A 13861-nucleotide genomic window follows, 5' to 3' on the forward strand; every position below is an offset into this window, starting at 1 on the left:
TTGATCAAAGGCTTTGGGATCAAGTGGTCAAGTGACCAGAGCTACTTTCTGCTAAAAATCTCTTTATTTTTATTTTTTGGCATAAGGGGTCATTCTGCTGTTGATCTGTCCGTAAAAATGAGCATACCTTGGGACTGTTCCACATCTTCTTTAAATGCTTTCTTTCCATGTGGTAATATGCTTGATTTAAAGCTTTTAAGTGACTGTTGATTCTGTTTTTTATAGTCCCCTTTTAATAAGGTTGGAATCTGATATGATTTTATTAAGTCCTAAAAATGAATTGATGAAAAGATGAGAGGTAGAACCAAAGATCAATTTATTTTCACAAGTTTGGCTATAGAAAAGACATCAACAAGCAGCTTTCACAAATTGGAGTCCCAGCCCCATGACCTTACCCTCTATCACAACCTGCTTTCCTGTCTGACAACTGTCAAATTAAAGGCCTCTCAGGCCATAAATGTATGCCTAGAAATAAAGACATCAACAACTCCCAATGTCTTTAGATACATTCAGCATATTTAGTTTATTGGGATCATCCTAAATGATATTTGCGAAGTCTTAAAATCAAACACATGGACCTCCCCAGGATTCCCTGTCGACTTATTGAAGGTTCACCTCTACATAACATTTCAAACCATTTTTTCAGCAATAAACATTATAGGCATATTTATGTTTCTTTATGTTTTGATCAAAATACATGTCTGACATTTCTGCAATCTCTGTTATAAGGTCTATGTTTACAGGTAGAAGGTATGTAACCTTGTTTATGCTTGCCTACAATTAATGATTAATGTTGTTATTCTGTTTTGATCATATTGCTTTCTGTCTTTTCCTTCTACTGTGACCTCAATGATTACAGCTTCTCTTTATTATGATTGCTAATAAGGATACTTCCACTGTCCACAGCTGACAGGACATGGCCTGTTGCTCCTAATTTAGTTCTGAAAACTTATAGAGTATTTAAAGCCCCGGACAGCATTTTGTGTACATGTATAAGTCATTGTACATACACTATGTTGCCAAAAGTATTTGCTCACCTCCCTTGACTCACATAAGGGTTTAAGTGACATTCCATCCCTAACCCATATGGTTCAATATGATGTTGGTCCACCCTTTGCAGCTAGAACATCTTCAATCTGGGATGAAGGTCAACAAAGTTTAGGATAGTTTATGGAGATTTTTGTCCATTCTTCCAGAAGTGCATTTGTGGGGTCACTACTGATGTTGGACGAGAAGGCCTGGCTCTCAGTCTCTGCTCCAATTCATCCCAAAGGTCTTCTGTTGGGTTGAGGTCAGGACTCTGTGCAGGCCAGTCAAGTTCATCCACACCAGACTCTCTATCCATGTCTTTCTGGACATTTCTTTGTGCACTGGTGCATAGTCATAGTGGAAGAGGAAGAGGCCAGATCCAAACTGTTCCCACAAAGGTGGGAGTATAGAAATGTCCAAAATGTCTTGGTATGCTGAAGCATTCAGAGTTCCTTTCACTGAACTAAGGGACCAAGCCCAGCTCCTGAAAAACAACCCTACACCATAATCCCCCTTCCACTAAACTTTACACTTGGCGATTTGTCACTCCAGAGAACACGCCTTCACCACTCTAAAGTCCAGTGGCAGCATGCTTTGCACCAATGCATCCAATGCTTTGCATTTCACTTGGTGATGTATGGTTTGGATGCAGCTGCTCCACCATGGAACCTCATTCCATGAAGCTCTCTGTGCACTGTTCCTGAGCTAATCTGAAGGCCACATGAAGTTTGGAGGTCTGTAGTGCTGACTCTGCAGAAAGTTGGTGACCTCTTTGCACTATGCCGACCCCGCTCTGTTAATTTATGTGGCCTACCATTTCATGGTTGAGTGGCTGTTGTTACCAAACATATCTGTTTACTTATAACCCAGCTGACGGTTGAAAGGGGAATATTTAGGAGCAAGAAAATTCCACGACTGGATTTGTTGCACAGGTGGCATTATATCACAGTTCCTCGCTAGAATTCACTGAGCTCCTGAGAACGATCCATTGTTTCACAAAAGTTTATAAAAACAGTCTGCATGCCTAGGTGCTTCATTTTATACACCTGTGGCCATGAAAGTGATTGGAACACCTGATCATGATGATTTGGATGAGTGAACAAACACTTTTGGCAATATAGTGTATATCTGTCAATAGAATAGCCAATTTTACTGAAACAAAAGTAGCTGTATATGAAAATAAAATTCCCTTACGCACAAGTAAAAAGTTGTAATTTAAGATAACTTTTGAAATGACAATTTTCTGCCATAATCCAAGAGCACATATTTTCAGCCTGGAAGCAGGATTTCATGTTTTTTGTTCTCAAAACTTTTTATACTTGTGCTTACAAACACCCAGTATAACACTTGCATTCTATTAGCTGAGAGGTTGCCAGGCGACGGTACTTTTCCTTTCCAAGAGCAAGCAGAAAATGGTTTGCAAGCAAGCAGAGAGGTTTGCAAGCAGAGACTTTGATCCAAGTAGAGAAGGTTTGAGAAAGCGCAGTGAATATTTGAAAGAGAGCAGAAGTTTGGAGTTCAAGCCTAACAAGTTTTGAGAAGAAAGACATGAAGTCCTGCTTTCAAACTGAAAATGTGTGCTCTCGAATTATGGCAGAAAGATTCCCCCATAGTAGACTACCAATTTTAGTACAATGCCTGATCTATTTTTTAGAAATGATGTACATACATAAAAATAGAAAATACTGTGTGAATTCTAGGATTTTTGAATAGTTTAGTTAATTTGCATGATTAAAATACAGATCAATAATCTCAAGAAAAAAAAACAATGCAGGAAGAGACAAAAGCTGTGAATAATATACATCTTTTAAAGAAATCAAATGGCACAACAAACATACATTTACAAATCTCAATGTTAATTAACATGCAACATTTGAAACCAGTACCTACAATAAATGTAAATATATTCTTTAACAGTGCCAGCTGCCTCTACTAACATTATACGTGTACTGCAAATTCACTTTGCAGTACAAATGCAGCAGTAAGTTCAACAGATAGACAAAGTGGGTTGTGTGAATATTAAAAAAAATCTAACTTTCTCACAAACCAAGACTGTGTGGTACAGGCACATGCAGAGGGGGTTTTGGTCTCCTGTCCCTTTTATGATTGATGCCTCAAGTGCTCTTTGTTGAGTTTTTTTTTTCTTCCCTCAGTAGTTTTTATTTATTTATTTATTTTACTTTTTTTTATCTGTGCATCAGGAGACATGCCTGTCCCGCTCAATAATAAAATTTAGCTAAAAATAGCAATTTAGCAAAATAAATGAATCTGGCTGTCCTTGATCAAATAATGACTGAACTGGTCTCAGAGCCTCTGCCTCCATGTCATTAAGACACAGCAGGGAAGAGGGGAGGAACTGCACCATCTAACTATCAAATTATAGGCAAGAATATATATCTTTTTAACGTAGATGTGTTTGTGAATAAAGGTTCTAATTTAATCCTAAATGTACAATTTATTTTTTTATTTATCTTTGCTGAAACCATTAAATCAAATTGAATAGCATTGTTATAAATCATAGATGTAAAATTTTAGCATTTGATTATTGAGAATGTTACATTCAAGCATTTATTGGGGACCCTGGTGATCTGGGGGTCCTAAGCAGGTGCTGAGTTTTTTTTGTTGTTTTTTTTTGCCTTGTGCCAGTTTTGTAACATAGACTATATTTGCTTTGCATTGTTCCCACATGATGAGAGTGACATAGAGATTAAATAGTAGATCCTTGATTAATGTGGGTTTCTGCCATGCTGTCTGGTGTTTTAGAATCGTGTTCCCCTTTGTAACTTTCCTGCCCCTCCAATGGTCTCTGCACAACCATGGTGTGGTACATTTTTGGTTAAAATTTTTCCTTCTTCTTCCTTCAGTGAACTAACTACAAGTTGAAAGGGTAGCCAAAACACGTGCATACAATATAGCAAATTGCAATCTTCCAGCACCCAGTCCACTTACATCTAACCACTAGTTACAAATGAATTAGTTTATTTTTACAGTTTCTTGTGTGTTAGTTTTACACAGGAAAGTTGTCTGCCCAGCCCCAGCCTGCAGGTACAGTAGGTTTATCCCATTTTTCTCTCTCTGTAGAGTACTGGCTCCTAGTGTCTTCTGCAAGAAGCATATGGGATGCCTAATGTTACCTGTGACAGACTGCAGGAGTTTCTCATGATTCACTCCTGAGTTTTGATCCTATCTTGTAATGCAGGAGGATGCCTTAGAGATTAAAAACATAATTAGACCAAGTAGAGTCAATATTCTGTGCAACTGAAAAGGCAACTTGTTGCTTATAATTTGATGATCATTCATAGTTCATCGCACTTTGACAACCTAATGTCAGTATCAAAATCCCATTTGATTTTGGAGTGGAAGTACCTCATTTAGCAGGAAACATACTGTAAGTCCTTCTGTGGCCTCCTTTGTCTTAAGCTGTGTTCACCCTTCTGTTGTAGCTGTCCATGCTCTTCACTGAGGAGTGTGATAAGGTGCGGGACCTGATGCACGTCCACTCCTTCAGCTATGACTTTCACCTGCGTGTGGCTCACCAGTACTTGGTTGGATGCCACATGACACTTCGCCAGGGCTACCAGCTTACGGACTTTCTCGATGACTTCATCTGCCATTACCCAGATATTCCCAAGTTTGGCCGCAATCACATCTTTCAAGGTGATTAACATCCACTGTAAATAGTAGGGCTTTCAGAATAAATAAACTGCTTTATCTTTCAATTATATTCACCAAATTTCAGGTAATTTTGATGTGGAATTTTGTGAAGTTCATTACTTAAGGTATAGGTGTAGAAGGAAAGCTATCTTTCCAAAGGACAATTTTATAGTGGACTTGGTTGAGATAATTAAAATTTGTATGTGAGAATTTTTTGATGAAACACTATTTCCATTTTATTTGTCAAAAATATTCTTTGAGTAATAGATCTACATAAAGCTGTTGGTCCTGATCCAACAAATAACAAAGAAATTAAAAGCAAAGACACAAAGCTAATAATTCCAATTAGCTTTGTGTCTAATTGGAATTCAGATGACTGTAAAACATGTAACTGCTTCTTTAGATTTCAACTTACAAAAGTTTGCAACAACATTTTGCAAACGTTGTTGTTGAAACTTAATTATTATCTACAGAACTCATATTTCTGTCGCAATACAAAAAACGCCCACAATTATAATGGTGCAATAATAGTCCATCTATAGTTGATATCAGGAAATTCCATACACTGATCATTTTCTTCACACTGGCCTCTTCAAGACACTGTGTTCTGTCTGCAGGCAGCGTGAAAACAAAACCAGCAAAAACTAGATTCTTAAGAGGTTCATAATGGCCACAGTAAAGTGACTGATGTAAGCCATTTGATTCCTGACCGAATCTACAGTTCTGTCAGAATGATACTGAAATCTAAAATATGAATGACTTCTTTCAATACTTAATAGCCATAACAATTGCAAAAGTTCCTAAATGTTTTTATTGTTATTATTTAAACCCTCCCATTCTCTCGAGTCACTAACCCTTTGTGAAGGTAATGAATATGTTTGCTTCATGTTACATTCCTGAAACATGTTAAGGCTTTGACTAAAATGAAACAGCGTAAATATCTTACATATTTTTTTGATATTTCTATAAAGGAAGCTTTTCAGTCTCCACGGGGATAATAACAGCTCACCAGCTCTACAACTATATCACTGAACACACCAGCACTTACGGCATGAAGCCTCTCCGCATGTCAAAGACTGCAGTTGCTACTGACAACAAAAAAGGGATGGCTGACCTCCATGAATATGCACTGGTGGCTCTGTGGAACAGGTCAAAACACATCCCAGTAAACCCTAAATAAACCACCTCTGTTTATGTTTGACCAATTTTAATGAAACGTTCTGTCTGTTCTTGTGATTTTGCTTCACATTGCAGTTCGGGCTCCTACAAGGACCTGGAGGGCCTCCACCACCATGATGATTTTGACGTGTCTCTGGTAGTGTGCCACAATGCTGTTCCATTTGAGGAGCAGTCAGATGGGGAGAGACATTTGCTAAGGTAATAATGAGCAATAGAACAGCTACATGTATATATATATATGTCATACTGACAGAACTATATAAATTTACGTCACCTCCCCTGACGTGCAGTCAGGGGAGTTGAGGCAGAGCCTCACCTGTCATCATGGAAAAATAATATATAATGATAAAATAATTTATATTGCCATTTTCACCCTGTGGTTTGTACTATAAAGTACCTATTTTTCATTTAGCTTAACCAATTCTGATTATTTTTTCTTGAAAATCGCTGAGTTTTTGCATTTTCCCATTCAAATGCTTGGAAGCGCAGCTGGTGAGGCAGCAGCGAGCCGAGCCTCTCCTTCGATTGCGCAACCTCTCTCTAACTGCACTGGCTGCCATTTCTATGGGAGCATGCTCCTCCTGTCTGCATGTCGTCAACAAAATAGTTAAAAAACATTTAATATATGAACTGATTTTGCATAATTTAGCTTATGTATATAATGTACAGTGTTTTTGTCACCAACTGTGTGTGTTACGTGTTTCGTGTGCTGAGCAGCGATCATAAACGGCAAAGAACAGATTCGAGGTGAGGCAGGCAGTTCTCTTGCCTCATGGCAGGGGGCGCTCATGATCCCAGACATTTTGACTCCACAACTGCAGAGTTAGAGACAGTAACAGTGAACTAGCCATACTATGCCATACAGTAAAGTCTCCTCGTTAGTACAGTGGTGAGTATCCCCGCCTGTCACGCGGGAGACCGGGGTTCGATTCCCCGCCGAGGAGTGAAGTTTGTTTCAGGTCCCTCTTGAAAATGAGATCTAGATCTCAACGGGGTTTACCTGATTAAATAAAGGAAAAAAAAAAAAAAGTCAAGTGCAGCGATATATGTAGAGTTTTCTCCTATTACCACAGCAATCACTTATTAATAATCGCAAAATAAACATTAAGCCTAAAACCATACTACTGCAACAGACTGAATGTTCTGCTCTTTGTGTGGGAAATATTTGAGTGTCTTTTTTTTGTGGCATTGTTGTCAGTTGCTATGGCAACAAGTCTGCGCGTAGCTGCGCTGATTCAGAGGGCGAGAAAGACGTGGTTTCAAGTTGTACTTTAACGGTTTTTCCCTTTGCTGTGGAGCACAGCACGAAATTAATAATACCTACATATCCAAGTTCGATTGAATTAACGAAATTATTCTGCCGCGGCAGTGCGGCTATGGATGACATGTAAAAGAATAGTCTTTTTGCCCTCCAGCTTTGTCCGCATGCGCGAAATTTCCTTATGTAAACAATAACATGCAGGGGCTCTATATTTGTAAATATGATTATGATTAAGTCAGTGCCTCCCCAGCTATGAACCTCACTATGGAGGACCAAAACTGACATAATAAGAAATAAAACCATAAATATATATTTAGTTTTTTCTTGTCCTTACACATGAGTTTCTGTCAAGAAATGCATATATTTTCTTTTTCATTTCCCCTAAGCATGCGTTTTTGTCAAGAAAAGTAGATATTTTGTTTTGTGTTGTCCTTCTTTCGTCATTGCCTCCTCTCCTTTTTCTGCTTGTCCTTTTTCGACTTGTCCTGTTGGCCAATAGTAGAGGAGCTGAACATAGAAGGCAGCTCTCCTCATTAACATAAAGATGCACACGGAGAAGCAGAAAAAAGACAAGTATCTATGTATATAGAGAGATAGACACAGTTGCACATTGCACTTTTCAGTTTTTATTTGTAAAAAAGGTTTTGAATCACGTATAATTTTCTTTGAACTTCACCATTGTATAACACTCTGTGTTGGTCATTCCAATAAAATATATTTATGTTTCTGGTTGTAATGTGACAAAAATAAGCAAATGATCAAGGGGAGTATGAATACTTTTGCAAGCCACTATATATTATTTGCATGTACAGTATGTGTATGCATGTATAATATCCGTTATATTATATCCATGATTTCTGTTGTATATCATGATTAGTTCTGTTGTTTATCATTATTCATAATGATTATCCATATTGGTTATTCTGTAGGTCCATAATTAGGACCTACAGGAATAGGTCCTATTATGGACCTATTCTGTAATAGGTCCATAATCTAACAAACAGATCTATGTTGAAATATCTAAACATAGAATTAACTTCTTATTTTTGCTCAGTCTGCTTAACTGTTTTAAACTACTGGCTATAAACAATAGTAGGGGTGTCTGGCTGGTTTTTTGTAACTGTCAAAGGTTGGACTGAATAATAGAATTTTAATACCTAGTCATAATGTTATGGCTGAATGGTGTATAACGTATTCAATTTTAAGGATTTCAACCTTCTGTTTCAATAACCTGTCCTTTATATGTTTTTCTGTTCAGGTTGCGATTCTATGTAATCATGACAAGTCAAAGGGAGCTCTTCCCCCATCTCACCGCTGATATGCGCCGCTTCAAGAAGCTCCCTCAGATCTACCGTGATCCAAACGAGCAGGGTAGTCGGCTCCCCCGCGATCGAGCAGAGAGCACTGGGTCAAGTGGAGATGGCCATGATCTGTGGGAGGAAAGGTCATCTGAAGCTGCCACTATCTCAGCCCCTAGCGATGGCAATGAATTTTATCCTCTGACGGGGGGTGGGCCAGGGTGTCAGGGGCTGGTCTACAGCTCCCCTCTATTCCCTTTGCTCAACAATGAGGTGGCTCTGGCTCGCAAACAGATCCAAGCCAGTGTGGAGCAGGCCATGGGTCACTGCCGCCGAGATAACCTGTGGAAGAGGCTGGTCCATGGAGATCATGTGTCCGTAGACAAATTAAAGCTGGCCAAGCTGTCATTCACAGAACTGGAGGAGCTGCTGGAGGCTGTTCAGAGCCATTCAGTGGGGGATATTGACCCACAGCTGGTAAGAATATTTACCCTTTAAACAAAGTAATGTCAAGAACTAGAGAAATCCAGTCAGACTAAATCTCCTAAATTAAAGAGACAACATGTCAAGCGTTGTGACGGTTGACACCTCTCCATACCTTATTGTTGTTAGTTTGTGTTTTTGTGTAACCCAAACAGGTCCATTGGGTGAGATTTAATAAACATTTAGAATAAAGACATAGCAACATGATTAGCATGTTTTCTTACAATAACATTCCCTGCCACCTTGTTCATATGTTTATAAAATCAATGCCTTGTTTTGTCTAAGATTAAATCTCTGGTTACTGGTTTTAAGATCTAATAAAGCATAGTGTTGAGGAGGGTTAGAATAAAAAACACATGCATGTTTCTCAAGTTTAACGCGTTGTCCTTTCCCCAAGAGTAGTGAGTCAAAAGATTTTGTCAGGGACTGTAGGGGCTCTGCAGGAGCAGAGTATTGACGGGGTAATAGGAACTGCTGATTTTACCATTGTATGCACAAAATCATCCAGAACATTGTATGACAAGAAAGGTATCATGGAATTACAAGTAATGTGGAGGCCTTTTGCAGAAGAAATCAATGCAACACAAAACTTCCTTTCTGGTTACATTATTTTATAAGTTTGTGTTGCACACAGACTCTTTTTCGGGAGAGATCATCTCGAATAATCAGAAAGCAGAGTTAAAATCAACCATCCAGTTTATTAAAGCAAAAATATTTCATAAGAATATATATAGAGAAATATTCTACCGTTACAGCACTGGACCACAGCTATGTATGAGTCCTTATGGGTCAACACAGAAATGACCTCAAACAACCATGTCCAGTTCCTTTTTACTCCTACACTAGATGACCTAAAAAGGTCATTTCCTTAACTTTATTCGAGTTCGTGAATGTGTGTGTATAGATTAAAACAATAACTTTCAAAATACATTTTAACATGTTATATGAATAAATTGCAGTCCGATTAAAATATCAAAAACTTAAGAAAGTAAAAACGTAAACATGCAAACAGAATCCTATAAAGTCTCCATCCTCCTTACTCTTTTACTGTTTTTACTATCTTTTCAGAAGATTTATTAAAATAACTTCAAAACCTTCTGACTGAATTAACACACTCAGTCAGAATGGTCTATAATGTCACACACATCATGTCACATGGTTGATAGGAAACTGTTGTGTCACTGCAGGATTATTTCCTAACCATGAGTCCAGCATGGTACCAAAGTCTGATTAAAGTTCTACTCAGTCGATTCCCTCAGAGCTGCAGACACTTTGACGATAATGGCATCCAGTATTTGGTGAGTAAAATGACCCGGCATTAACACAATGTTGAGAGATGTTGAGAAATGTTTTTCAAACTGTACTTTTTACTTGTCAGCTGAAGTGTAATTATTCCTGATTTTACAAACTATGACTTTCTTTAAAATTGGCCCAACATTAAGCATAAACTTAGTTCAGTTCAGTTTTATTTGTATAGCGCCAATTCACAACAAATGTCATTTCAAAGCACTTTTCAAAAATCATATCAGTTCAGTCATACATACATTCCCATTGATCCTAGTTATCTAACTGTAAAGTATGCTCAATTCATTTTCAAAGTAGTTTAAAAAGTTTCTCTATAAAGAAACCCAGCATATATTGCATTGAGTCATTGATCTGCAGCATTCACTCCTCCTGGATGAGCACGTAGTGACAGTAACTTGTGACATTGACTTTACAAAAATGCCTCATACCAAGAATGCATGTAGTGACAGTGGAGAGGAAGAAATCCTCTTTAACAGGACAAAACCTCCAGCAGAATCACAACCTGGCTCAGTACAAGTGGCCATCTGACACAACTGACTGGGGGTTTGAGAAGAGAGAGCAAAATGTATAAGAAGAAACAAATGACTTGATGGCAGCATGATGCCCTCCTCCAGGAAAGAATCACAGCCAAACGGAACATCAGACCAGCTATATGAGGAGAAATACAATGGAGAGAAAAGAAAAATAATACAGTTAAAATAACAGCAAATAATGCAAATTGGTGAGTACCAGAAGAAGAAAGTGAGGAAAATTGGTCCATTTATACTCCAGTAGCCTGTGGCAGCATAACTATGGAAATAGTTAAGGATAAACTAAGCCAGTTAAAGTATGACCCTTGTTAAATTTGTGGACGATCCAACTGTAGTGGGTCTCACCTCCTGATTGGATGAGTCTGCCTACAGGAACAGGGTGGAGCAACTGACAACGCTCACAGTCACCATGCTGGTCTTAGTACAGCCAAGACCAAGGAGCTCAAAGTGGATTTTAGAAGCAAAAAAGGTGAAGGTGTCAACCTTCCATTTCTTGGAGGCCACATTATCATGAACAACCTGGCCTGGCAAGTAAACACAGCTAATGTGACAACAAACGCTCAGCAGAGATTCTTATTACCTGAGAGTCCTCAGGAGAAATTACATTTGTCAAAAACTTTTGGTGTCCTTCCATCGATGATCTATTGAAAGTAGATCTATTGAAAGTTCCTCTGTGCTATTGCACAGAGGAAGACTCTCCAGAGAATCATAAAATCTACTCAGAAGACCATCGGTTGCTCTTTGCCTTTTCTTGAAGAACTCCACGGGTTACACTGCCTTCAAAAAAGCAGGAATAATTGAAAAGACTCTTAACACAATGGGTACAATTTGTTCTAACTGCTGAACAGCTGAACATACAAAAGCAAGAACAAACTGACTGAAAAACAGTTTATACCATAACCGCCATCAGGGCATTAATGCCAGCTAGTGTTAGATCTAATGTCATGGTTATGTGCGATGGTTTTGTGTGACTGAATGTTGGTAAGGAAAGTCCATGTATTTTTATTACATGTTTCATAATGACAATTATTTTTTAAAGATAAATATTGTTAATGATTTTAGGCATTGTACCCAAACCAGTGCCACAACAACCATGTAAACATAGTCATTTATGTAAATGGTAAAAGGATGAGGTTGAAGTGTTTGTCTGAGTATAGATTGTCTGGCTAATTTAGATCCATGTCTGTTATCTTTTTAAAGGCCGTCCTTAACCAGAAGTTCACAGATTGTTTTGTTTTGGTTTTTCTGGACGCCCAAGCAGGAAAAACTGTAAGTTATTAAACCAATTAGACTGTTTTGCTGATCATTTTCATGTTCAAAATTGATTCATGTGAAGTGTTTTCTTTTCAATTGCCTTGATCCTACAGAGCTTAAAGGTTGTATTTCGGGAACCACTGCCGTCCCAGCCTCAGGCCAGCAGCAGTCCACCTCCTCAGCTGGTCTCTATGTACCACCATCTGGAATCTGTCATCAACACTGCCTGCTATAACCTCTGGACAGGACTATTATAAAACTAACAGCAAAACTCATGTGCATAAGTACTTTATGACATCATTCATATATTCTATTACACCAAGAAATGCTAGGAAATATCAGAGACATGTGTGTACATAAGTCCTACTGCCATATTGGTGCCATGAAGTGCCTTTATCTGTTTTTCTTCTTCTGTTCTTCTAAATGCCTGGAGGGCAGAATCAATTAGTTTTGCGTAATTAAACCTGATGTAATGAGTAGGTTTACTAATCAGTGAGGTAAGAAAATATCAGTATTAGCTTTAGTGACAGTTTGAGTTATCAGTGATTTTTCTGTAGTCTGTGAGAAGGAATGAGTGTGACCTGGTACTCATCTTACAGTTTCAAGGCTAAGATGAAGCTAGCCATAAGTAAGAAGGCTGTCGGACACACTGACCAGTGGGAAAGCAAACAGACCAAAGGATAACATTCTCTGCTCTGCCTGAGTCTATAAAAATGTACTGTTATCACATTTGTCATGAGAACCTCACTGTATTCTAAGCACTGCACTAACTCATTCATGTACTGTATATTGTGTATATGTGCAACACGTTATGCAGAATTGTAAAAAGGTGAATTTAGCAAGACAGTGAAGTAAGTAGTATCTGAACTGGAGAACATTTTTTAGTTGGTTATTGTTAATTGTTCAAAATAAAATTAAAGATTTAGCTTCTAAAAATGCTTTCCATTTTTTATACACAAGATGAGATTAATGAACATCCTTCATGTTCAGGTACCTACCAATGGATACTTGGGTTGATGAAGGATGACATCTTCACAAAAGTTGATTTGTAGGAACATCTTCAGTATACGTCAGGGTCACTGAGTGTTTTAGCCGTTTCACTGGCCTGTGAAGGGTGATCAATTCTTGCAGTGTTGTTCTCTTTATCCATAGCCACTGACTCCTTTTCTCATGAGACGCTGACATAGCTCTGATAGCTCCCAGCCTCCAGCTGCCAAGTCTTTTTGAAACTTGGTGGTAGGCATTGCTACAAATCCTCAGCACCAAACCTCCATAGGGTGGACTTCAGTGCTGTTGAGCCTCTACTGCAAACTCTGTATAACACAGGTGACAGATAGTTCAATAAGAAAATGTCGAGTCAGAATTCTAGAAACCTAATTCTAGAACCAAATTAATATGGTGGCATCAAAATTGTGGGGAATCAGAAATCAGAACTTGCATCGATATTTGGCTTATGTAATGATTAATAATTATTGCTAATGAAATTATTAACATTACAATTTGTTAGTTTAACTCTTTACACAAGGAATGACCACTGGCAGGCTTATTTCTAATCAAGTCTGAGAATTTATTAACAAAATAGCCCAACTTTACAAAATATTCTGTGCAATACTTTGGCATGCAATCTAGCTACTAATGAAAAGACAACAAGGATATACAGTATATATATAAATAAATAAAATTATAACATGCCATTCAGATCTGATGAATGAATGACCTATGACAAAATAAAACTGAAATACTGAGAAATTAACTTCAAAACTACTTAACTAATTAAACAAGAAAACTAAGGATAATCAAACTTGCCGAACCACAAATGCAGAATAAAGTGTTGTAAAACAAGAGTTATCTCCTCCCTCTGGTGAAGG

At 38.0% G+C, this 13861-nt stretch overlaps 1 protein-coding gene across 7 annotated transcripts in view; it reads left to right on the forward strand.

The window, feature by feature from the left end:
* The window catches only part of szt2 (SZT2, KICSTOR complex subunit), a 182570-nt gene extending 169641 nt beyond the window's left edge, over nt 1–12929 (forward strand). For all 7 annotated transcript variants that reach the window (XM_023339641.1, XM_023339646.1, XM_023339644.1 and 4 more), the window contains 7 exons: nt 4473–4686; nt 5655–5832; nt 5938–6060; nt 8382–8898; nt 10092–10202; nt 11940–12008; nt 12107–12929. In XM_023339641.1, the coding sequence (XP_023195409.1) occupies nt 4473–4686; nt 5655–5832; nt 5938–6060; nt 8382–8898; nt 10092–10202; nt 11940–12008; nt 12107–12250 (1356 nt within the window). In that variant the 3' untranslated portion in view covers nt 12251–12929. The remainder of the gene's footprint in view (nt 1–4472; nt 4687–5654; nt 5833–5937; nt 6061–8381; nt 8899–10091; nt 10203–11939; nt 12009–12106) is intronic.
* The last annotated feature ends 932 nt before the right edge of the window (nt 12930–13861 follow it).

Source organism: Xiphophorus maculatus, chromosome 9, assembly GCF_002775205.1.
Source record: "Xiphophorus maculatus strain JP 163 A chromosome 9, X_maculatus-5.0-male, whole genome shotgun sequence".
NCBI classification, from domain to species: Eukaryota; Metazoa; Chordata; class Actinopteri; order Cyprinodontiformes; family Poeciliidae; genus Xiphophorus; species Xiphophorus maculatus.